The sequence below is a fragment of the Astatotilapia calliptera genome, chromosome 20, assembly GCF_964374335.1.
Source record: "Astatotilapia calliptera chromosome 20, fAstCal68.1, whole genome shotgun sequence".
Lineage (NCBI taxonomy): Eukaryota > Metazoa > Chordata > Actinopteri > Cichliformes > Cichlidae > Astatotilapia > Astatotilapia calliptera.
The window spans coordinates 24,901,390-24,928,632 of NC_137441.1; the positions used below are offsets into that span (position 1 = coordinate 24,901,390).

Consider the following 27,243-nt stretch of genomic DNA (forward strand, 5'->3'; position numbering starts at 1 on the left):
TTATTTCCACTGTTCCTGTTAATGAAACACTACAAATTTACCCCAAAGTACTAAAATATCGATATTTTAATATGAGAATCGATTCTAGAACATAAATTACTGGTATCGGAAGAATCGATATTTCAATATCGATCCGCACACCACTATTAGGAACTTCGTCTGTGTGTCATTCCAATTCAGGTTTTTATTATTTTATTTTATTTATTTATTTATTTATTTGTTTTAGGAATTTGGATTTTAGGATACTTCAAACAAATCTGCCAGATTAACAGGGTGTGTGAAGCTGGAGTTTGACACAAGATTGGTATTTTTAAAAGATTTAAATCACCAAATTCTGAATAAAAGTTTAACAAATTCAGGACATAATTAGTAATAGAAAGTAATAGAAAGCTAGTTGTATACATTATTAATCAGGATCAAAATTAAGGCATGTCAAAGCTATCCAAAAACATACCACATTAAATGCACAAAAGGCGCACAGAAAGCATACTTAGTTAATCTTTGAGTAGCCAGTAAAGATTATGAAGGTGCTAATTAGAATAACAGTTATCTGTTCTGCAAAGAAAAAAATAAATATGGGTAAAATTAACATGAGTATGAGAAATTTCAGCATTAAGATCTACCTAATGTGCAACAGTTCCCTGACATCTGTTTCATCTTTACAACACATGGCTACTTCACAAAATGCACAAAATAAAAGATTACCAGAAATTATTGAATTACAAATGAATGAAATTGTTACAGCTCAATTAACAGTTTTCATGTGGATCTTTGTGGGACTGTGTGCCATGATACATACTGACACAGAATGAAACGGCAAGATTTTGAGTAGATGTCCCCAACACAAAAACGTTTTTTTAAACAAAGGTAGTTTGTATTTCTGTGTATATTGCGAGTACAATGTTTTACTTATGTTTACATCAGACATCAAATCTACTCACTCTTTAGAATATAAGAACACTCAACTCTTTTCTTTAAAAACATCTATAGATTGATAAAAATCTATTAGTATAACTACAAATCTATGCTCTGTGCTGTGTTGATAATCATGCATGCAAATCAAAATCAAAGATGAAAACGATGACATAATTTTTTTTAAAGTTTGATTACAATTCCAAAATTTATTATGCCATTCAAAAATATTTTGGTGAGCACACATATTTTTCTTTATTTGTTTTCCTTAAAAACCAAGCCAAATTCTTCTGGGATTAAATATTATATAAGCTATTAATAAAAACACAACAGATTAACTCACTGATACTATGGAAAAAAGGAACAAAGAAAAGCCTGACTTCTTGTTGGTTATCTGAATAACCACAGATTTCTGCATTCATTATGTGTTGCTAGCTGAATGTAAATCACTGGATGCACTGGATGTCATGTTGTAGCCATCTAAAAAAAACAGAGCAGTATAGTTAATCTGTGGCAAAAAAATAATACACAGTAGACACTGAAGTAAGAAGTAAAATAATTGTATGAATAAATAAAATTAAAAAAATTAATTTGTGTTAATGTGCAACCCATCCAATTGTTTTCTGTGTTGGACTGCCTGATTAAGGTACAAGCACACCTAACAACACACAGCTTTTCCTGCATCTTTATGTTAATTTTTTAATTGTTATTTACCTCTTCCACGTCTCCAGTTCCTTAAAAATCGAAGTCCACTTGACGATGAGTTTCCAGCACTTGTGCTCTAAAATACAATACAAAAAACAAATCATGCAATATTTGAAAAAACAAAACAAAACAAAAAACAAGTTGGCTGAGATCCAAAAATAAGGAAAGAAAAAAGGAACACGAAAACTGTTCTTACCCCTGTCCCACTTCTGGACGGTCGTGCATATGATGATATTGCTGACCGCACCTGGTAAGTGAAATCTCAAATGTTACACTACAATGGAAGTTGCACAAGTTAGCTGTAAAAGTAAATTAATTCATGATGCCCAGCCAAACACTAAAAGGAATCTTTTTGTAAGTCTATGGTGATGTTTATCTTGCTTTTTTGTGTGCTTGTGTGGGATACGAACACATACATATAACTGTTATTTATTGAAGTGTGGGCCCACCTGCTGTTTGCTACTTTCACCATCAAGTCTGAATTAGTCATTTATATGGATTTACAGAGAAACCATGAAATGGCACTAAAAGGCAGAAGTTTGACTTGACAAGAGGATTTTAGTGTAGTATTATTACAATTCATATTCCTTCGTCAGTAAAGGTTTGTAGACATTAAGCACTTTGTTGGTTAAACCAAATTATATCATTTAACATTAATTTAAAGTAATTCAACAATAAGCACTTATTCATTAACTTGACTTAAAATTGAGCTGTACATACCTTACCATCCAGCAGTGTTCCAAACACCAAAATAAAGAAGCCCTTTTTTAAAAGACAGAGTAATGTCCGTTATCAAGGATTCAGTGATTAAAGATTCTGCTATTATGGTATAAAAAGGTAAAAAGTTTATTTGTACCTGTAGCGAATTGAAGAGTGCGAATGCAATATTGATTCCTATGTCTCTTGGATGCACCAGAAGTCCAGCTCCCAAACCCCAAGTTATTCCAAAAAATGGTGTAAGCACAGCCAAGCTCTTGACAATAACCAGTAAAACGCTCTTTTCACCTGCTTGTGCAGCAGTTGTTCCAACCCTTCTCCTTATAATTTTGTACAAAACCACAACCAGGATAATGAGATTTATCAGCACTATTGAAAGTGCAGGAATCACAAACGCCAGTAGAGCTTTGGACTCATCCCAGTTGAGCCAGCAGATTACATTTTCTCTGATATATTTGTTGTCTGGTGCAGTTGCAGCTATAGTTACTGTTGCTATGATTAGAGGAGCTCCGTAGCCTAGAGAAAATCCAATGGCCAGCATAGATGCTTTAGACAAACCCCCACCAAAGACATTAGTTGTACGGTAGAGCAGCAACAAAGCTGAGGCAAACATCCAGAAGAACAGAGCTAGGTAGAACAAATGGATAAAAAAGGTAGTTGCAGTGCATGCTGAGTGGTTTTTATGATTTGCATCTGAAATGGCTGCTCCAATTATAAACCAAATATCTGCAATCAGGAGGGACACAGCAATGTTAACTTCAATGATGAGACATATGACCAAGGAACCCATGGAAATGCCAACTCCGATGTAGGTTATATAGTCCAAAATTGGGCTAATTGGACTGTTTGGTGACATCAGGATAGAGAATGAGGTCAGGTGGTTGCAGTTGCAGGTGACAGTTCCAGTTTCATTTGTATTTACCACTTCACAGCCCTCATCGTCCCATCCTCCGAGACCATTAAGGAGATTGAAGTTCCAGAAGACACATTTTGGATCTCTCAGTGTATCATTTAAAATATCAAATGTCAAAGAGATATTATTGATTTGGCCACTGGACTGAACAAGTACAACCCTGCCACCGATGACCTTAATCGATGAATTGTCTATTTCTCTTGCAGGGAGTACATTATTCAGCGAGGCAAATGTTATCACTGTGATTGACTTATTTTTACCCTCATTCTGTGGTATTTCTATCACCACTGAAGAATTAAAATCACCAATGATAGGGTTTGTGTATATAGTTCTGTTCAAGATGATAAAAGGCGTGTCAATACCAGAATTATTGAAACTGGCAAGGTGTTTTGTTATTATTTCAAGAGACTGCAATAATGATGAACTAACACCGTCAGGGTTAGAGATGCTATACGAGATACTTTCATTGTTTTTGTTCAGAAAGTTCCATGAGTCCCTTGCCTGATCTGTGGTGAGAACACCTGCAGTTATCAGGATATCCTACAGTAAAAAAAAAAAAGTATTAGATTGAATAAACAAATACAAAATTAAAAAAAAGCATGTATTATTTAGAATACTCAAACTTCAGTAAACTAGCATGTACCTTCATTGAGTTTTCATTGATTGAGATATTGAATAATTCTATTCTGTTGGCTACATTTCTGAGGATTTGAACAACAGCATCAATATTTTTAGGTGAGTTAACCACTTGCTCAGAATTCCCATTAGTAACATTGCTGAGCTGTTGCAAAAATGCTGGCAGTGTAGTGGCAGTCAAGACCTGCAAGAGTTGAAGAGAAAAAGTATTTAGTTTCACAATTTAACTCAATGTTTAAGTTAGAATGACAAACTTGGGCTTCCTATTTACTAATTCCTATCTCAAAGGTTTTTGTTTGTAGAAATCCTCACAGAATCTGGCTTACGTTTATTACAGTCTTTTAACCTTAATCTGCCTGCAGTTATAAACCGAACAGTGAATACCGTGTAGTGATGCGCGAATCATGAACGAATCGTTCAATACTCGAGAATCACTTTACTGACTCATGAATCATGATTCACAAGCCCAACTGACTCACTGACTCATCCCTGTTGCTGTTAGCAGCAATGTATCTAGCTTATAATTAAAATTGTGGAGAAAAACACAACATCCAGTATCGTAACAAAAAAACTTCTGCTCTGAACTGGAAGAAAAAACCCTGAGTAGAAGCTCACATCAAGAAAATAGCTCCTCGGTTCACAGTAGCATCGCTCTGCCTAAGCGAATCACTTAGGACTCGCTCACCCCCTCCCTCCTGGCTCACAGCTTCTTCTTCTTCTTGGTTGGCAACCAATGTTAAGGCGCATTACCGCCCCCTGGCTCACAGCTCAGTGGACATTTAGATGAGAAAATATATATTTAACACATTTAAGGAAAATACTAATAAAATAAAATAAAATAAATGTTTATTAAGCAACTTTGATAGGAAATTGCTTAATTTTAGAAATGTTTTTGCTCTTTTTTGCTCTATAAAATAGTTGTTTTCTTTTAGAATCATTCATCTTAGCAGTAGGATTTACATGAAAAGGGAAACAAATTAAGTTTGATTGAAAATGTACATCTTTTGCACTCTCTGGTCAACTGACACAGTGAATCAAATGACTAAAAAATCGATTCACTTTGGTAAGTGACTCATTAAAACTCGATTCAGTAAAAAGAATCGAATTTACCATCGCTAATACCGTGTTTCATTTGTGCTTTCCATGTCTTCTGATCACAAATTGTAAATAGTGCTGTAGTGGCAAAACAAAGAAACACTACTTACTTACTTTGTGGTTATTTATTGAAAAAGTGTTTTTTTGTGCATACTTTATAAACTTAAACTACCTGCTTACTTTGTGGTTATTTATTTGACAAGTTTTATTTTTATTAAATGGGTGACAAGTTTATTTTGTATTAACAGTTTGTCTGTCATCACAAATTGTATTAACAGTTTGTCTGTCATCACAAATGGTATAAAACTGTAAAACATGTATTGCACAAAGTTAAAGGACTTGATAAGCATTGACTCATTGCAGCTTACTTTAATTTCTGTTGTGCGGGGTTTTTTGGTGCAGTGGTTATCCTTTTTTATCTTTTTTTTTCTTTTTAACTTTCTGAGGTTTGTACTATGAAGCAGAACTTTGTCTTATCCGGGTAACTTTGGGGTGAACCAGGGTTTTCTGTAGTGATGGGATTTCCGGCTCCTTTTAGAGAACCGGCTCTTTCAGCTCCCAAAACTCAAAAAGCACTTACAAACTCCAAAGCACGTACAATTTAGGGGCATCTATTTGTACTTGTGGACAATATAAATTGGTTACTTTAAATTAGGGAATATTACATTTCCTACATTTTGTATTTGTATTTTACTTATTCTCAGACTATTAAACAACATCAAGGTTCCAGCTGAAAGAATAATAACTAAAACTGCGTTATGCAAATTTAAACATTTATTTAACTCTTTTTTTTCACCATTGGCACAGCACCTGCCCCAGCTCTGATGCTTTCGGAAGGAAGAGAAGACAAGCTTTATGGTGATATTTTAAGTATCATGTTAGCACAACGCATTCAGAAGGTACTGTTGTCTGAACACAGACAGAAAAATCAGCTTCTACTAGATACTAGTTAACATGTGCAGTTCACATCACTGTAATGCTTTAACCATTTTGGGCTAGAGAGAGAATTCAAATGTTCCTTGAAAGAGGAGAATTATATCTCTAATTTTATAGCTGAAACTTAGTTAACTTAGTAGTTGTGATGTTTGACGTTAGGGCAATTGAATCCAAATAATGGAAAGAATCCCTGTATATATTTAACTTACTTTGTAGTACATAGAGCCCTGGAACTTGAAACTAACACTAGAAAACTAAAGTCAACTAAAACTCAAGTATGTTCACCAAGAAATAAAAACACCACTTAATCCTAAGACCATGATCGTTTTGCTGTCTAACAGGATACCATCCATTTGGAAACTGGTTGAAGGAGCTGTAATAATTTGAGAGGTGGATTCATCTTCCATTATAGCCCAGAATAGAATCAACAGGATTGTGTTGAGAACCATTTATATTTTACATTACATTACATGGTCATTTCCATCATCAGCAAAATTGAAATGTAGAGTAGAAAAAATTAGTCATTTAAGAGCCTATCTTATCATTTGATATAATCTAGTTTTGAAATTTATAGTCACAGTTGTCAAGTAAAACACATAGCAAATTAACTTTAATTAAAAGAGTAACTTAAAGAGAGGTTTGTGTAATATTTTTGTGGCTTCACTTAGGTGAACTTTCTAAACTCTTTAAAATATGTAATATTGTGATTTATCTCTAAGGTACATTTTCCACAATACAAAGAACTAAAAAGAACATGGCAGTTTATATAAGTCACCTCAGATTGGTCAAGCAGCTCCTTAATGGGTTGCAGTATGCAGGTGTCTCGTATTTCAGTATATGTTGTGATGTTGCACAATGCACTCTTTTCTCCTACCTCATTGTTTGCACAGGGTATTCTGGCTCTGGAACCACTAACTGCCTTTCCAAATTCTTTATCATCACACATTTGAGGATCTAATAAAACAAAAACAAAAAAAAAGACCTTATTAAATGTAGATAATTTTTAACCTGAATTTAATAAATTGCTTTATAATGTGTTAATACTCACTTCCTTTGTAAAATCTGAGTGTTATTGTTTCTTTGAATTCAGGATAGGTAGTTGATTGACAGGTAATTGTATCCTGCTCTTTGTCTGTACAGCTATCAGTTTTATATTGATAGGTAATGCTTTTTTTACCTTTGGATAAATCGCAGAAACAACAAAGTCAATATGAATAGCAATACAAGCTAAACATTCAGATCTGATGTAATATTAATCAGACTAGTTTTTAAAAAGTTTTGTCTCATATTAGTAAATAACGTAAGTATTGCAAGATGAGCAGAGAAATTATTTCCCAATAGCTGATTTGCATTTTGTTGATTCTTTGTTTCAGATTTACCGCTAATATTCACGTTTGTGAAATTAATATTGTAGTCATTGTTGACAGTGCAGCTTAGTGGCACATTTTGACCACTACAATTCAAAAATTTTTGAATTGGGTCCACTCTGATCAAGGGTTTCTCTTTGAGTGTGAAGGCTCCATTGGATCGTTGTCGATAAAATGATTCATCCTTTTCCCGTATGAGCCTGCATTCATAATTTCCTGGAATGAAAGTAAATTATTATATACATAAATAAAATAGTGTTGCCAAACAAAAATAATAATATATGGGTTGACAGTGTCACTTATTTCTGTATTATACAGTTGTAATATGGCTGGTTCTCCTATGCAGATTCAGTGTTTCCTACAAAAAAGCAATAATGTAGCTGATAACGAGTTTTTGCTCCATTTTGTTTCAAGAATACCATTCTCTGTCTAGCAACATTTTATTTTACTGTTATATTATTAAGAGCTCAGCAACCACTTATTTCCAAATTTAAATAGGATTTCTAATATGAATTAGTTGACATCTGTGTTCACACAAGTACACATTTACACTGGCACTTGTAATTTGGTATTTCTTTCTCTTGAGAAAGGCTTGTGCAACAGCAATGGTTTAACTATTTAAATCAAATGATTTCAGTCCTTCTGCACTAATATTGATTGCTCCATTGCAGTAACAACGTTTTCCTTAACCCTCTGGGGTTGCAGCGACCCAGCGACTCCATTTCAACTTGGGTCAGAAGTGCGGACTTCAAACTATATACCAGATTTTAAATTGTGTCGATAGGCCACGTAAAAGAGTTATGATAAAAGATACATGTGATGTTTTTTTCTGAACCAAACAAGTTTTACCCTTAAGCCAATCAGAATGTTGTAATTGCACTTGCTGAATCACTAAAAAATGCTGAGACTACACTCGCATTTTAAATGTATATGATTTGTGAATTTCCCCATGGAATGCAGTTGTTTGCTTCTTACCACTGTCAGCACGAATGAACTGTGACACAGATAAGACTGAGTGACTGTTGTTTTTTGAAATGGTATGTACTCCATCTGCAACTATGACATTGCCATCACATCTCCACTCTGCTCTCCAGTCAGTACCAAAGAGATCCAATGGTGGATGGCCACATGTTACAATGACTTTATCCTCCCAAAATCCACTACCTTCAATTTTAAAATCCAGAAAACGTGGCTCTATAAAAATGAACATAAATATAAAAAAATGATTAAACAATCATCTGATCTCATGTGTTTTTTGATATGACATTAAACATATATGTAAAATTGAATAAAATCACAAATGTAGACAAGTGCTTACCATCTGATATCATAGAGTAGATTTTTGCTAGCTGGTCAAAAATTCCATTGTTTAGTGTTTGGATGACTGTAGTAGCAGCAGTGACATTATATTCAGCGATGGTGCTTCCACTCCTATAATATGGAAAAGGATTGGAAACGCTAACATTTCTGGCATGTAATGTACATTTTCACTCTCACACCTACAGATAAGTCAATGATAGTTGAGTCATAGTTTTATATTTTCAGTCTACTAGCACTTGGAATCCAATCCCCTAAATAGCTTTGCACTATACTTAACTTAAAAAGAATTCTCCAAAAACCTCACATTTTTCTTCAATTTACGAGTTAGTAGTTTACCATTTGGTAAAATCAAGTTATTATTATTATTATTATTATTATTATTATTATGACCACAACATATTACTCAAATGACTGGAGAACTGGGCAGGTCTTTCAGGAACTGTACTAAACTGGTTCAAAACATACGTAGAAAACAGGAAATACTTTGTATCAATAGGTAACTTCACATCTGAGCAGACAAGTATCACATGTGGAGTTCCCCAAGGTTCCATCTTGGGACCCCTTCTGTTTAACATTTACATGCTCCCACTGGCACAGATTATAAAGAACAACAAAATAAACTACCACAGCTATGCAGATGACACACAAATATATATCACAATGTCGCCAGGAGACCGAGGCCCTGTACAGGCTCTTGGTAAATGCATTGAGGAAATTAATGACTGGTTGTGCCACAATTTTCTCCAGCTAAACAAAAACAAAACTGAGGTAATAGTCTTTGGCGCCAAAGAAAAACGATTACAGGTCACCAGAGAACTTCAATCTATACACCTAAAAACCACAAACCAGGCGAGAAATTTGGGTGTAGTTATGGATGCAGACCTAAACTTAGAAAAACACATTAAGACAATAACAAAATCAGCTTACTATCACCTCAAGAATATTTCAAGGATAAAAGATCTGATGTCTCAACAGGACCTGGAAAAACTAGTCCATGCATTCATCTTTAGTAGGCTTGATTACTGTAACAGCATCTTTACAGGTCTACCTAAAAAATCCGTCAGACAGCTCATTCAGAACTCTGCTGCTCGAGTCCTCACTAAGACCAAAAAAGTGGACCACATCAGTCCAGCTCTGAGGTCTTTACACTGGCTGCCTGTCCGTCAGAGGATAGACTTTAAAGTTCTGATGCTGGTCTATAAAGCTCTGAATGGTTTAGGACCAAAATACATCAGTGACCTCCTGACCCAGTATGAACCTTCCAGATCCCTCAGGTCATCTGGATCTGGTCTTTTATCAGTTCCCAGAGTCAGAACCAGACACGGAGAAGCTGCATTCAGCTTTTATTCTCCTTATATCTGGAACAAACTCCCAGAAAGCCTCAGATCAGCTGAAACACTCAGTTTATTTAAATCCAGGTTGAAGACTCACCTATTCTCAGCTGCATTTTAATAAAGCACCAAATCCACACTTTGATTGATTGATTGATTGATTGAATCTTTATTTTGAACATGTTGAAAAAGTATAAAAAAAATAGAATTAAAAGAGACAAATGAACAAAGCAAACAAAAGGAAAACGAGCAACCACAACTCCAAATAACGTCCATGTTCAAAAAGGAGCAGGAAGAAGCATAAGCTTATTTAATCCCACCCCTTTTCCACTATCTAGTATCAATAGACTACAGAAATACCTCCTTGCAATTACATTATATGTTATGTGTAATTTTTATTTTTTATTTTTTAAATATATACACATATATGTTTCTATCTATCCATACATACGTATATACACACATACGCACATATACACATTTTCAATAACCCCATTAACACCTCAAGGATACACAGCCTACAATTATATATATATATATATATATATATATATATATATATATATATATATATATATATATATACCCATACCAACAAACCCGTGCATGTGCACACACATGAAAATATTAGACAAGAACACCCTATCAAATCTCTACCTTTTCCCTGTACCCTGTAAAAACCGTATCCTTAAACCGCTTTTAAACTGCGCCATGCTTGGACATTGCTTCATATCTTTACTTAGTCTGTTCCACAGCTTCACTCCACTCACAGAGATGCAAAATTTTTTTAATGTTGTACGGATACGAGGATGTTTTAAATTTAATTCCCCCCTCAAATTGTATCCCCGTTCCCTTTTAGAAAACATTTTTAGAATATTGTCAGGAAGCAGGTTATTTATTGCTTTATATATAATTTGTGCTGTGAGAAAATGAACCAGATCTGTGAATTTTAGAATTTTTGATTTTAAGAATAGTGGATTTGTATGATCTCTGTAACCAGTTTTATGGATTATCCTTATGGCCCTTTTTTGTAATATAAAGATTGATGATAGCGAACATTTGTAAGTATTGCTCGAAACCTCTGCACAGTAATTCAAATACGGTGCAATCAGGGAACAATAGAGAATGTGGAGTGATTTGTGGTCCAGAATGTGTTTTACTTTACTCAAGATTGAGACACTTCTTGAAATTTTGTTATGTATATGATTTATATGAGATTTCCAGTTTAATTTATCATCTATAATCACACCAAGAAACTTATGTTCAAGTACTCTTTCAATTTCCACACCATCTACATGAATCTGCACTTGTGCATTTCTAAGGGAATTCCCAAATAAGATAATTTTAGTTTTACTTAGATTTAGCGATAGTTTGTTCCTGTTAAACCATTTTTAAATTTTGCACATTTCTGAAGTAATTGTATCCAGCAGCTCCTTTAGATTCCCCCCAGAACAAAAAATATTTGTGTCATCTGCAAATAATACAAATTTTAATATATCAGATGCCTTACAAATATCATTTATATAAATAATAAATAATTTTGGACCCAGTACAGAGCCTTGTGGAACACCACAAGCAATGTCCAAGCATGATGAGGAATGGACACCCAGCTTCACAAATTGTTTCCGGTCACTTAAATAATTTTTCACCCATTGCAGTACAACCCCCCTAATCCCATACCGTTCCAGTTTATTAATTAATATGTCATGATTGATTGTGTCGAATGCTTTCTTGAGATCCAGAAATACTCCAGCTGCATACTGTTTCTGATCTATAGCATTCGTAATCTCCTCAATTGATTCGATTAATGCCAGAGATGTTGATCTTTTTGATCTGAATCCATATTGACTGTCAGAGAGTAATTTATATTTATCTAAGAATTTGTCTAATCGTTTATTAAACAGGTTTTCTAGGATTTTGGAGAATTGTGGTAGTAAAGAAACAGGCCTGTAATTTGTGAAGTGGCGTCTATCCCCGGTTTTATACAGCGGCACAACTTTAGCTATTTTCATTTTGTTTGCCACTTTTCCCGTCTGAAATGATAAGTTGCAAATATATGTTAGAGGTCCTACAATTCCTTCAATGACCTTCTTGACGATTTTCATGTCAATATCATTACAATCAGTAGATGTTTTATATTTACACATGTGTACAATGTCAATTATTTCTTTTTCCTCCACTGATGTGAGGAACATTGAGTTAGGGTTCCTATCAATCAGGTTTTCACTACAGTCTACTGATGGCAGTGACTCAGGAATTTGTTCTGCCAGTTTTGGTCCAATATTTACAAAATAATGATTAAAGCTGTTGACCTTATCAGCAGTGTTTTCCATAATATTGCCATTATCGATAAAGTATTGTGGATAACTTTGTTGTCCAGAATTATTTTTAATGATACCGTTTAAAACATCCCATATTCCTTTCATATTATGTTTATTGTTGTTCAATATTTTACTATAATACTCCTTTCTACATACACGTATAATATTGGTCAACTTATTTTTGTATTTTTTATATTTATTTTCAGCATCTTTTGTTCTTTGTTTTAGGTATTCCCTATAGAGTGTATTTTTCTTTTTACATGCATTTTGTAAACCCTTAGTGAGCCATGGTCTATCTGAATATTTGTGCTTTCTGTTGTATTTTATTGTTGGACAGTTTTTATCGTACAACTCCATGAATATTCTTAAAAATATGCCATATGCAATATCAATATCAGCTTCTTTGTACACATTGTCCCAGTCCTGATTTAATAGATCGTTCTTAAATGCAGTCATAGTTTCTTCTGTCCTTACACGTCTGTATCTCAGTTGTTCTTCATGCTGATTTTTCTTATAATTAGTGTCATAAACTGCAAAAACTGGTAGGTGATCACTGATGTCATTAATTAATAATCCGCTCACAATGTTGTTTTCCATATTGTTAGTGAAAATATTGTCAAGTAAGGTGGCACAATGTGGTGTAATTCTGCTAGGCCTGGTTATTTTAGGATGTAAACTCAAACTGTACATAGTGTTTAGGAATTCGTCGGTCATTTCTACTTTTTTCACCCGTGTCTGGGGACCCAGAGCAGAGATCCTTTGTTTACAGTAAGGATCAGCTGTTAGCGCTGAGTCCTGCAGCGGTACTGCCGGCGGACAGACCCGATATTCCCAGCGAGCTGAGGAGGAAAAGACGGGGGTGTCGTGCTGGAAAGGAGCGCCGTCGCCCGAGAAGGAGACGTTATCGACCATCTCTTCCTTCTGTAATTATTGGAAACGTAAGATCTTTGCCCAATAAGATGGATGAGCTCATGTCGCTAACCTGGTCACAGAGGGAGTACCGGCAATGTAGCATCATGATGCTAACGGAGTCGTGGCTAACATCGCTAACTCCGGACACAAGCGTGACACTACCGGGATTCCAGCTGCTGCGAGCGGACAGGACCAGAGACAGCGGTAAGAGGAAAGGAGGGGGACTGGCAGTTTTTGTGAACGACAGATGGTGTAACCCTGGGCACATCACTGTAAAAGAGCAACTCTGCAGCAGAGACATTGAGCTGTTAGCCATTAGCATGCGTCCGTACTACCTGCCCCGGGAGTTCTCGCATGTTATCGCGATAACAGCGTATGTCCCCCCCTCGGCCAACGCGGATGCAGCCTGTGACTCTCTCCACTCTGTGGTCAGCAGACTGCAAACACAATCACCGAGAGCCCTTCTCATAATATCAGGGGACTTCAATCATGCCTCACTGGACTCCACACTGCCCACCTTCACCCAGTATGTGACCTGCCCAACCAGAGTCAATAAAACACTGGACTTACTGTATGCCAATGCAGAAGAGGCATACAGTTCATCACCTCTCCCTCCCCTGGGCAGATCTGATCACAACCTGGTGCACCTTGTCCCTGTGTATGAGCCCTTAGTGCGCAGGGAGCCACCAGCCACCCGCACAGTACAGAGATGGTCAGAGGAGAGCGAGGAGGCTCTTAAGGATTGTTTTGAGTCGACTGTGTGGGAGGTGATTTGTGATGACCACGGTGAGGACATCGACAGCCTTACTACATGCATTACTGACTATATAAACTTCTGTGTGGATAACACTGTACCTACCAGGACTGTACGGTGTTTCTCCAACAACAAACCTTGGATTACCCCAGAAATTAAAACCGTCCTCAAGCAGAAGAGGAGGGCCTTCAAATCCAGAGACAAAGAGGAGTTGAAAAGGGTGCAGAGAGAGCTGAGGGGACTGATAAGGAATGGGAAGGAGAGCTACAGGCAGAAGATGGAGAACCAGCTTCAACAAAACAACGTTGGTGAAGTCTGGAGAGGCCTCAGAACCATCTCGGGCCACAAACAGCAGAACTCTCTGCCTGGGAGGGATGTGAGATGGGCAAATGAACTGAATCATTTCTTCAACAGATTTGACTCAGCCATGAGGCAGTCTGCAACATCGGCTGCAGACTCACCCACCCCCACTGCTGCTGTTCCACCTCAGACACTTCACACCTCCTCTATTCACCCTGCTCACTCCCCCCCACCCCCAACAACAGCATCCAATACACACTCAACACAAGGCTCCAGCCTGTCTCTCTCAACCACCCAGGTTAGGAGGGAACTGAGGAGGATTAATGGCAAGAAGGCAGCGGGTCCAGATGGCATCAGCTCGAGGGTCGTCAGGTCCTGCGCGGACCAACTGTGTGGGGTGATGGAGCACCTGGAGACCGCTGGAAGCACTGTGAGAATCATGTTCTTTGATTTCTCCAGTGCCTTCAACACCATTCTTCCCTCGGTTCTAAAGGACAAGCTGGTGAACTCTGGAGTGGACCATCACCTCACTACCTGGATCCTGGACTACCTCACCGACCGACCACAGTATGTGAGGACTCAGGGCTGTGTGTCGGACAGGGTCGTCTGCAGTACGGGGGCCCCACAGGGAACGGTTCTGGCTCCGTTCCTCTTCACCATCTACACTGCAGACTTCTCCCACAATTCCACCCAGTGCTTCCTGCAGAAGTTCTCTGATGACTCTGCAATAGTCGGCCTCATCACTGATGGGGACGACAAGGAGTACAGAGGTCTGACCCAAGACTTTGTGGACTGGTGCCAGCTGAACTACCTCCAGATCAACGCCAGTAAAACCAAGGAACTGGTGGTAGACTTCCGCAGGCACAAGCATTCTCCACTGCAACCACTGAACATCCAAGGTATGGACATTGAGGCTGTGGACAGCTACAGGTACCTTGGTGTTCATCTGAACAATAGACTGGACTGGACTCATAACTCAGACGCCCTCTACAGGAAAGGGCTGAGCAGGCTGTACCTGCTGTGGAGACTCAGGTCGTTTGGAGTGGAGGGCCCACTCCTGAAGAAATTCTATGACTCTGTTGTGGCTTCTGCTATCTTTTATGGTGTGGTCTGCTGGGGCGGCAGCATCTCTGCTGGGGACAGGAAGAGACTGAACAGGGTGATCCGAAGGGCCAGCTCTGTTCTAGGATGCCCTCTGGACCCAGTGGAGGTGGTGAGTGACAGGAGAATGGCGGCTAAGCTGTCATCCCTGTTGGACAACATCTCCCACCCCATGCAGCAGACTGTGACAGCACTGAGCAGCTCCTTCAGTGGGAGACTGCGGCACCCACGGTGTGGGACGGAGAGATTTCGCAGGTCTTTCCTCCCCACTGCTGTCAGACTCCACAACAAAGACTTTAACTGATCAAGCACACACATCCATACATATGCAATAATACTAAGTGCAATAATCCTTTCTGTCATCGTTGTATTTTTACTCAGTTGTATATAGTATTTGTATTTGTATTCTATTTTTATCTTATTGTATATTTATTTTATTTTATTCTACTGTATATAGTATTTTATTTTATTCTATTCTGTACAGTTGTGTACTGTATTTATTCTTATTGTATTCTAATTTTTGCCTCATAACTTTTGCACTGTCCACTTCCTGCTGTGACAAAACAAATTTCCCACGTGTGGGACTAATAAAGGTTATCTTATCTTATCTTATCTTATTTTATGCTTTTTTGGATTCAACAGGTCAATATTAAAATCACCACAGATAAACATAACTTTTTGATTTGTTTTAGAGAATATTTCCTCTATGAAGTCATTAAATACTTGAATACTAGAGCCAGGTGTTCTATATATACAGCTAATTATTACATTTTTTTCTTTTTCCTTATAAATTTCAATTGTTATACATTCTAGTAAATTATCAATTACAGTTGTCATACTTTCTACCACCTTGTAGTTTAGGTTTTTATCCACATACACAGCTACTCCCCCTCCACTCTTGTTCCTTCTATTTACAAAATTCACTTCATATCCCTCCAGTCCAAAGTCCATTCCTTTCTCCGCATTGATCCATGTTTCAGAAATGGCAATAATTCCAAATGGATTTGCCAACTCATTTAGATATTCCTTTATATTGTTGAAGTTGGCATACAGACTTCTGCTATTAAAATGGATTATTGATAATTTATTTTCCGTGTTGATGGTGTGCTTAAACTGTTCATCAGTGAAGTAGCAGCAGTTACAGCTGATGTTGTAGAAGAAAACTTTTAAGCTTAAATTTCAAAACTTACATTTAACTACTGATTTTATCTATTGTTCTGATTTTATCTGTTTTGATTTTATATACTGTTTTGTTTGTTTGTTAATTAGTTTGTTTGTTTGCTTGTTTTAATCAATTTTAAATCATGCTTTTTATTTGTTTTTGTTTCTAATGTCTCTGTAAAGCACTTTGAATCACATTGTTGTTGAATTGTGCTATACAGATAAACTTGCCTTGCCTTGCCTTGCCTTATTATTAATAATAACAACAATAATAATAATAATAATAATAATAATACATTTTATTTATAGGTGCCTTTAAGACCCCCAAGGTCACCTTACAATAATACAACAATACAATATAATAAAGTATAGCAAAACAAAATTTAAACATAAGGTAAAAAAAAAAACAAGCATGAAAGTATATAAACAAGTATAAAAGGGTATGGAGTTCTGAATAGATGGGTTTTGAGACGTGTTTTAAAAGTACAGAGAGAGTTTGTAGTTTGAAGAGCTGGTGGAAGTGCATCTAAAGTCTTGGGGCAGAGCAACTAAAAGTCCTGTTAGAGAATTGTGCATCAATATGGTTGTCATTGTGCAAGATGATTAGATCTTTAGCAAGGTGATTAGATCTTTAGCAAGAATGCTCAGCTCTGTTTTCTAAACACTGGTTCGTTAAAATGTTACGCCATATATGGGGTGACTGAGGATATTGGTGACATCACATGCTCACACATCGCAGACACACACGTCCCATGTTCACAGGTGGGTGTCTTATCTGTCGCATGATTAATGAGATGTTTGTGTAAATACTGATGTTAATAAAAGGACTGTGAGAGGGGTCCCAGAGTTTGGAGTTGGCTGAGATCAGATGAAGAGCTCAGGCTCCCCTTGCAGCAAGTAAAAGACAAAAAGCACTGTGGTCGTACACAAATGATTGGTCTCTGAGCCAGCGGCGTTTAAGTGTTAGACCCAACAGGTCTGTAGTCAGGCATACATATGGAGAAGATCAGATAAATATGGAGGAGCGAGGTTATGAAGCTCTTTGAAAGTAAGAAGCAGGATCTTGAAATTGACACACAGGTGAATTGGAAGGAAATGGAGCTGTTTAAGGAAGGAAAGGAAATTGGATCGATACTTTGCTTTTATCGTTCAAGTTGAATATGTAGACCTATTTTCCTTTGGAAAAAATAAACCTCAACCATGCACAATGAAAAATGTCTGAACCTTTTTGTGTGCTCTACAGACAGAAACACTGACATATACCAGGTCGCCAAAAACCCAGTTTCAAAACACATGTAGATCACAGTGATCACAATCACAGTGATATAGTGGTGATTAAAATGTGTTCAGAGATTTCATCTCATAAGTCACGGCACACTACCCTTTCCCCAGTTAGCTGCCTGATTGCCTTTGTAGTGTGGCAGAGCACTTCTGTGAATGAGTGAAAGTGTGAATGTTGAATGTTTTTGTTGAAATATCCAGGCAAGTATATACATGTAAAATGAAAAGATATACGTGTTCAAATAGCGTCAATTAACACACAACTTCAGGTTTTTTAATTTCTATGTGATTATTCTTATAACTAAACAATGAGAACAAGTAGTCTGATGTCCTGTAATCATTATGAAGCTATAATTTGAAATACAATAACACATTAAGTTTTTGAACAAAGTATTGGTATTGGTTGAAAAGGAGACTCTGGGTTGCTGCATCTTGTTGCTGTTTCATCTTAAATTGGTCATGCGATTTTGACGTGCCGGCGTGTCCGTCGACCCCAGTGGGTTAAATAATTTTTTGAATAATAATTTTGAAAAATATTTCTTCATGTCATTATGCAGGCCGCAAGTAGGGGTGACATGGGCTGCAAGATTGAGACCCAGGCATTAGATCCTCTTAATGCATTTTTGTTTGGGTTTCCACTGGCGTGGAATTACCAAAAATAGAGAGGGCATTGCCTAACATATGAAACAGGAAAAGACCGCTGTGTAATTCCTTTATTTGTAACTGTATTCTGAATATCATCATTTTAAATGGTAACTGTAATGGAATACAGTTACTCATGTTTTGTATTTCAAATACGTAACGCTGGTACATGTATTCCGTTACTCCCCAGCACTGCTTAGTTGCAACAAGTGGTTATTTGAGTTGCTGTTTCCCTCCTATCTGCTCAAAGCAGTTAGGGCACTTTCCTCTGAGCTTTGATATTAGCAATGCATTTTTAAAATTCATTCATTTATTTATTTATTACAGAGAACTGTCGCTCACTAGATACACAATATTGCCAAAGGTTTTCACTCCCCCACTTAAATCTTGGGCGCAAGCATTTCCCTACATGTTGAACTGTGTATGTGACAAATAAAATCTGAATTTGAACTCTAGCATTTGTGAAAAAATGGGTCATTCTCAGTGAATTCTAGAATGGTACAGCTGTGAACCTTTCTTAGTACTGAATATTCTAGAGACAATTATTAGTGGCAAACAATCAGTGGGGATTTTATGTGATGGGTAATATAAAATAGTGCTCAGATGTTGCCAAGTTTCAGCAGAGTCAATTGTTACAGCCAATGACTTGTCAGATACTTAGACAAATCTGTCTAATCTTCATGTGGCCTCCAGGTTAGCTCAAGAATAATGTGTAGAGAGCTTCATGGAATGGGTTTCCATGGCCAAGCCTTACATCATCAATTGCAATGCAAAGTGTAGGATGTGGTGGTGTAAAGCATGCTGCCAGTAGACTCAAGAGCACTGGAGTGATTAATAACGCTTCTCTGTATACGATCTTGCTCTGGTGGTTGCCAGAAAAACTGTATACGACTGACTGTTGAAGAGACTGAAATCCTCAAAGCCTCATCCGCCTGAGTCGGTCTAAATAAGGTGCTGAATCTTTAGCCGTATAATTATTGGTAAAGTATGGAGTTCTGGAATATATAAAATTTGTTTGCGCTATGGTTATTTTCTTAAAATTCAGGATTATAAATGTAACAAAATAAGTGGAAGTAATCATTCTGTAATGATTCTGAATGAATGAAGTGCAATAGTATCATGAATAGGAGGTGTTTTTGTACAAAGGTCACGATGAACAGTAAAAAAAGGATTTAAGCATGGTGCAACTGGTGTCATTTGGGTCAAAAGTGATTTCAACAGGACTAGGGAAAGGGGAGAGTAAAGTTTGTGAAAGCGTATAAAGTGATGTTTCTCTTAATAAAGAACTGCTCTCTGGATTTTGTCACAAGCAGATGAACCATTTAGAGAGCAAACTCTTCCTCAAAATGTTCCATCTGCTTTGTTTTTAAAGTGAGGAGCACTGAAGGATTAGGCATGGCAAAGCAAATGCCAATCTCCATTTAAAGTCTAATATTGTGGACAATCCTTTTTTTTCTTTTAACTCTTTGTGAAGCATCAAAATTAAAACTAGGGTATGAATATCACATCTCATAATGCTTCTTACAGGTTGTTCTAGCTCTTAAAATTAACAGATCTCTGGGACCTATTTTCCTGGGCACTAAAGTTTAACCTTGCTATTCACCAAGTCCATAGATGACTCAGGAAAACTGATTTTATAGATGTGGCAGTTGAATGTGCCTACCTCTACGATTGCTCCTGGGTTGCCTCATCTGGATTTACGTGAATTTCCTCACCACCAGCTTAGGCTACGTCTACACTAATCTGGATAAATTTGAAAACGGTGTTTATGTCTAGAAACACTCCGCGTCCACACTATCATTTTCAGTTGTTTTCATCCACACTGAAAAAGCTACGTTCCTGTACTGCGTATGCATGAAACGTCTGCCGTTTATTTACTTTACGGCTCTTTGAAATGTTGCGGCAAAATGTCGAGGAAAAGTGCTGAGTTTTATCTGAAGGTTTCTGGAGCATGTAGAAACTTATATTATTCTTTACAGTTTTTTCTGAATGCTTAAACCCTAACTGTGATTCCTGTAGCACAATCTCTAAAACTATTCAGACTTATAGCAAAACCACTCACTGAGTTTGCAAAACTAAAAGCACAAAAACTGCTTTGCACTCAGTTTGCAATTTTGTAACACACACTTTGCAAAACTGTAGGCACAATTCACTGCACAACACTCAATTACCAAATTTCCAACACACTCCTAGCAAAAGTATACACATGTATGGCTATCATTAACACTAATTTGCCAACTGTCTGGCACACTTTCACATGTGAAAACTTTTTTAGATAATTAGTTCACTTTGCAATCAGCCTAAGCACTATAATACAGGTAAGCTGTGTGTGCGGAGTACAATGGAGGGAGCAGAAAGAGTGAGAAGTAGAGGAAGCCGAAGAAGAGGACGTGGAGGTGAAGAAGTAGGATGAAGAGGATGACAAGGACAAGGAGGAGCAAGAGGAAGACGAGGAGGGGGGAGAGGAAGATGAGGAGGGGGGAGAGGAAGGGTAGGAAGAGTAAGAAATAGAATTGCTGATGACATCAGAGCTACAATAGTGGACCATGTAATCAACCGTGGAATGACCCTGAGGGTAGCTGGCCAACGGGTCCAGCCTAACTCGAGCCGCTACACTGTAGCAAGCACCATAAGGACATCTTGAAATGAGAATCGGTTAGTACAGTCACTTCGCACAAAGATTTGTAGCACTGCCATATGCCAATGAGAAACACACCAATACCATTGATGTAAAAATACTGAAATTGTTACTTTACAGAATTGCTAGATGACCAGATGCTGGGGCAGAGGAAGCATGTTCACTGCAGACCAAGTAACCCATATAGTCATTATGGCGATTGCAAATAATCCTATACTTGGAAATAAACACTTGTGTTTGTTTTGATGTGTTTGAATAAACACCAGTACTTGAAGTTTGGATCCCTCCATGCTTATGGATCTATGACAGAAGTATGAGCTCAAACTGACATAGCCTACCTTGTGCACAGAGAAAGCAAAAGCCAGATGTGTTTTGTATTCATACCATCAATGTGCAGTTGGCGCATTGTGTGCTTAGTAGATGATGGCTTGTGTGTACTGTTTGATACGGAAACACCATTTTTACGAAGGTGTGAAGAGTTAATCTAGCTGTGTTTGCTTTTGCAAGAGAACTACAATGTTTTGATTATTGGGTGACAGGTTTTCTTATTTGTGTGAAGAGTTTTGCAAAATTAGCCAAAAGTTACAAAAAATGTGCTTAAGCAATCAGAAAAAACTGTAAATCTAAAAATGCAGTTTAACCAGCCACAGCTGATTCTCATTGTAGATGAACATCTACACAGGTGTTACTCCTTCAATTTTTCAACTCCTTCAATTCTGGCATGCCAGAAGATTCTTTCCTAGGTGTATTTCCCTAGATGACATAAGATGTGATGTGGATGGGAACCTGTGGCCAAATGGAGAAGACCGAGTAGATTAGCATTACTATTGTATGTGTATCAGTGGATGGTGTGTATACAAATTCTTGTATTTTGGGATTACTTAGTGCAAAAAACTAAAAATACATAAACAAATATTGACGAATTCTGCATGATGTCTAATTCATTCCAGTAACATATATTGAAATTATAAACAGAGATGTGTCCTTGTTTTACACAAGAAAACACTGTGTAATGCTACATGTTGCTAGTGTTTTTTAGGTCATTGTTTTGTGGGTGACAAAGTGTGTTTGTCGGCTGTCAACCTTTGCTAGTGTTCAGGAAGAATGAATTTATTTGAGACCTGAATAAAGTGTTTTGGTAGTTGTAGTGCATTTTGAACGTGAAATGAACTGCTTTGCCAAGCTGAAGGTCAGTTAGGAGAATTGTGTGAAGAGTTTTGCAAAAGTGACCTAAGTATTGAGAAATGTGTCCTAGCGGCTGTAAAAAACTGTAAGTCAAGTTCTTGGCCTGTATTAGAGTCTCAGTCTGCCTCTGTATAAGGTGATGATTATACAGATGTTATACTAGATGTTTTTGCCAGTATGGTGTGTGTGTAAGTGATTCATGGGTAGTGGAACTTTAGGTTGTAGTTATCCCTTTTTTGTAGGGCATTTATGTTAAGAAGCTTCAAGGTAGCCACATAATGATATTTTCTTTTGACTTGCAGTGTTGACACAGAGGAGAAACTTTTCAAAGACTGTAACAACTGTAAAAAAACAAACAAACAAAAAAACCTAAACAAAGAAACAATTGTTAGGATTGGTATATTAAAAAAGATAATGTGACTTACCGGAATTTAATTAATTGTGCTGTGATTTTGTTCTTCTGTGCTTCTGCTTGAATCTGTTTGAGATAGTGACATTGCCAAACATGAATTAAACCACCTGAATTGAGTAGTTTGAGATTATGTGAAAATTGAATGACACAAAGATGGGGCTAATTGAGACTTACAGCAGTGCTAACATTTCTGAAAAAAACACTGTTTGGATTATTGTATGTGTCACTAAATTCCACATTTATGGTCAATTGATCTGTTGTAACAGAAGCAGTAGTTGGTGTTATTGTAGTAGTTGTGTTTGCTGTTGTTGTTGTAGTTGACATCGCTGTGGTTGTAGTAGTTGGCACTCTTGTAGTACTCGAAACCCGTGTTGTTGTTGTGTCTGTCATTGGTGTGGTTGTATTTGGCATCAGAATTGTTGTATTGGTTAGAATTGGTGTTGGTGCAGTTGTTGGTAATGGTTTTGTTGTAGTAGGATCTGGTGTAGTTGTGTTTGGAATCAGTGTTGTTGTGTTTAGCATTGGTGTTGTTGTAGTAGGATCTGGTGTTGTTGTGTTTAGCATTGGTGTTGTTATAGTAGGGTCTGGTGTTGTTGTGTTTAGCATTGGTGTTGTAGTAGTAGGATCTGGTGTTGTTGTGTTTGGCATTGGTGTTGTAGTTGTAGGATCTGGTGTTGTTGTGTTTGGCATTGGTGTTGTAGTTGTAGGATCTGGTGTTGTTGTGTTTAGCATTGGTGTTGTAGTAGTAGGATCTGGTGTTGTTGTGTTTGGCATTGGTGTTGTAGTTGTAGGATCTGGTGTTGTTGTGTTTGGCATTGGTGGACAGGGAATGATATCTGTGGAGAAACATTCAAGAATTCCTTATATTGTTTTAGTGACACGGAGAACACTCATGACGCAAACTTGATGAATTTAAAGTGAATAAAAAAAATACATCTTGTTATAAAAACGACAAGGTCCTTACTTGTGACTGGTTCACAGAATTCTCCATCAGGAGGAAATCCCTTTATGCAATCACAGGTTTGTGAGGTAACATTACTGCATGCGCCGTACTCATCACACTTGCCACATGACCAAGCAAACTGGTCTTCACACTGACACTGGAGTCCTCCAGTGGAGTTTGGATAGCACCCTTTTCAAGACATTTAAAAGAATAACAAAACACAGTTCACAAGTCATACAGCACCATATGAACAGCATTAAATGTGTTGGAGTGCAAAAGTCAAATAAGATCAGGTCCTTACATGTGGTGAAGTTCAAGTCTTTCAGTGTTAAAGACCCAGTGATGATTTTGGGGAAGGAGAAATTTCTCAGAATATTTCTGAGCACAACACTGAAATTCTGGGGCACACTAGATGCTGGGATGTGCAGTTCAAGGTCTATATCAAAGTCCACTGGTGCTGTGAAGGAGAAAAGGGGAAATCCATCACATACAACTGTTGCAATGATGGGAAACTATATTTACGTGAAAATGTAAAACTGACCCAAGTTCGACTCATGCATGTTACAGATTTTCAAATACCTTTATCATTTAAGAATGCATTACTTATTAAAGTATGTTACTTGTCCAGGTTTATCCATTACCAACACATGGGTTTAGGTCAATGCCTAAAAAGCTACTTGGTAAGTTTTAGAAAATTAGCAGCGGCTGAGCTAAAGCACAACAGTAGCCATATCTTTTGAAAGTGTTTTCTTTGTTGCCAAATTGATGGCCTCCACGTTTTTCTCTCTAAATAACATATTGTATACACTTTCCATTGTAAAAATAACTTCTTACATATTGATATTTGATAACACACCCAAAATACAAATTAAACATAACAAGATCATTTGTGTCTTTGAACACAAACAATCAGATAATTTAATACAGTGTGTATAGAATGAATTGAACTGTGCTTCCACAAATGAATAACAAAGATGTTTGTCATACCAGGAGGTGGTGTTGGGCAAGGAGCGACACCTGTGGAAAAACATTACATGTTTAATTATTTAAATTTCAAGCCAGAAACTAAACGCCATGACTTTGGTTATGTCATAGAAATGTCAGCAAGGATAATGAATGCAGTGTTAGGTGTGTTAATGTTTCTTTAATACAGTGAGTATAGAATTAATTGCAGTGTGTTTCCACAGAGCAATTCATATCTAATGTCTAATCACTCTCATAACACAATGTTAGGTAATCAGACAGTTGAAAAGTTCATTCATCTATTTGATAAAGGAAGTAGTCTGTTCATCCAACAGCTAGACAATTGCAGTTCTTACTTGTGATTGGTTGCCAGAACTCCCCACTCAGAGGAAGTCCATAACTTTTGGTTATGTCATAGCAATGTCAGTAAGGATTTTGAACGCAATGTTAGATCTGTTAATGTTTCTTTAATATGCTTCTAAAATGCTTCTATTTCTTCAGCTGCAAGTTTCTTACTTGCGTTTGGTTCACAGAACTCTCCATCAGGAGGAAGCCCTTTGATGCATCCACAGGCTTGTGAGGTGACATTACTGCATGCACCGTATAGGCCACACTTTTCACATGACCAACCAAAGTGGTCCTCACACTGACACTGCATTCCTCCGGTGGAGTTTGGATAGCACCCTGTTAAAGTCATTCAAAACAATGACAAAACATACCTCATAAACCATGCACCAGAGTATGAACACATTTAAATCTGTCCGAGTACAAAATTCTTACATGTGGTGAAGTTCAAGTCTTCAATTATTAAAGACTGAGTGATGGTTTTGGGGAATGACAAATTTCCCACATAGTTTCTGAACAGATCAATGAAATTTGGGGGCAGGCTGGATACTGGCAAGAGCAAGTTAAAGTCTATATCATACTCCACTGGCACTGTAGAGGAGACAAAAAACAAGCACCCCATTTATTTAAGATGTTTCTACTTCTGTTGCAACTTTATATATATAATATACATGTGAAATACATATATCACATGTATATTAAATTACATGTGATATATCATTTAGTGATATAGCTGTTGGTGTAGCTAGTGTTGACACTGAGAAAACATTTCTCAAACATTTCATAAATTTTAAATATCTCTCGTAAACAAGAAAATTGCGACTACAGCAACTGAACCTTTGAAACAAATTTCATACAAATGGTCAGAGGGCCCGGTGGCGCCAGTGTCCGGCAGCCTCGCCTCTGTCAGTGCGCCCCAGGGTGGCTGTGGCTACAATGTAGCTTGCCATCACCAGTGTGTGAATGTGTGTGTGTGAATGGGTGGATGACTGGATATGTAAAGCGCTTTGGGGTCCTTAGGGACTAGTAAAGCGCTATATAAATATAGGCCATTTACCATTTTTATACAAAGTTATGGCTTTAGGATAGAATTCAAATCAACATCCTTTACACTTTAAAAAAAATTACATTATTAAATCCTTTCACAGAACACAGACGTAGAAACCTCAGTCTAACTACATATGCTGGATAAATGTACTTACATTTACATTACATACTTACTTACCTATCACATGTGATACATGTTTGCCTAGTCCTACCTGGGTTGCTGGTTTTTAACTGGCAATATTGCCCATCTGCTGGAAGTCCATTAATGCATCCACACGTATCACCAACGATGGCATCACAGGCCTCATAGTCAATGCATTTGTTATATGACCAAGCAAAGCTCTCCTCACATGTGCACTGGTATCCAGTTATGTTTGCAGTTATGTTTGGTGAACACACTGAGAAGAACACAACACAATGGTTCAATGTGACACTTTGAGTGAATAAGATTGGCAAGCAATGGAGATGCAACATAAATGGATGTTTTACCTGTTGTTGTATTAATGCTTGTAATCTCACCAGTGGCATTGATCAATAAAGGAAAACTGAGAGTGTTCAGTATCGACTGGAATTGTTCCAGATTTGAGACGCTTATAACAGCTTGGAACTCATACTCAGTGGAATTTGATGAAGCTAAAGGTAAAAAAAAAGAAAAAAAAAGAAAAACCCAAACAAACCATAAAGCAATGATAACACTGATAATCTGGACTTGGTCAGATACTGTTATTGCTATTCAGTTCTGCTTGTTCATTGAATATCCTCCCTCGTCTAGTTTTTCAAAGCACTTTGCAAAGCATGTTTTTTTTTAATAAATACAATTATTATATAATTATATTATTAGTCAACAAACATGTGTTACGTTGTAGTAACACTGCTAAAATTTTACTCACTTTCTCTTTTTTGTCTTAGATGAATGCTGGATTCTTCTGCACTCATTAACTCCTGGAAGAAAATCCAGGAGGAAAATGATTTGTTTCACTGTATTTTTTCATCATTATACATTCATTCATTTTTATTCTTACCTCAAAGAAGCCGTTTAGAAACTCTCTGTGTCTCTCATACTTAAGACAGTTCCATATGACTAGGAGAATAACGATGCATAACGAGACCTTTCGTAATGTCATCCTAACTAAAGAGAAAAGAACACAAGTCCTTTTAATAAAATCAGTCATTATTCACGGTGTCATGCTGCTGGCATTCCTTCTGTAAATGGGAGCCAACAGGAAGGCAAAAGGTTTTCTGCCTTCCAGATAATGTGCTGCTCAACTTGTTTAAATGTATTTGGATCATACCAGCCTGTCAATGT

At 37.1% G+C, this 27,243-nt stretch overlaps 1 protein-coding gene across 1 annotated transcript; it reads right to left on the reverse strand.

The window, feature by feature from the left end:
• Positions 1 to 332: 332 nt before the first annotated feature.
• On the reverse strand, positions 333 to 26,852 carry LOC113019085 (adhesion G protein-coupled receptor F5-like). The gene is made up of 19 exons (XM_080295312.1): positions 26,150 to 26,852; positions 25,326 to 25,481; positions 25,062 to 25,229; positions 24,570 to 24,599; positions 23,884 to 24,039; positions 23,604 to 23,771; positions 22,814 to 23,475; positions 22,653 to 22,705; positions 8,600 to 8,712; positions 8,257 to 8,475; positions 7,294 to 7,497; positions 6,963 to 7,091; positions 6,690 to 6,868; positions 3,891 to 4,067; positions 2,474 to 3,787; positions 2,338 to 2,379; positions 1,814 to 1,864; positions 1,627 to 1,693; positions 333 to 1,392 (listed from the first exon to the last, which is right to left on the reverse strand). Exons 1-19 carry the CDS (start codon positions 26,463 to 26,465, stop codon positions 1,334 to 1,336), a joined length of 4,263 nt encoding a protein of 1,420 aa, XP_080151438.1. The 5' UTR covers positions 26,466 to 26,852; the 3' UTR covers positions 333 to 1,333.
• Positions 26,853 to 27,243: the final 391 nt, after the last annotated feature.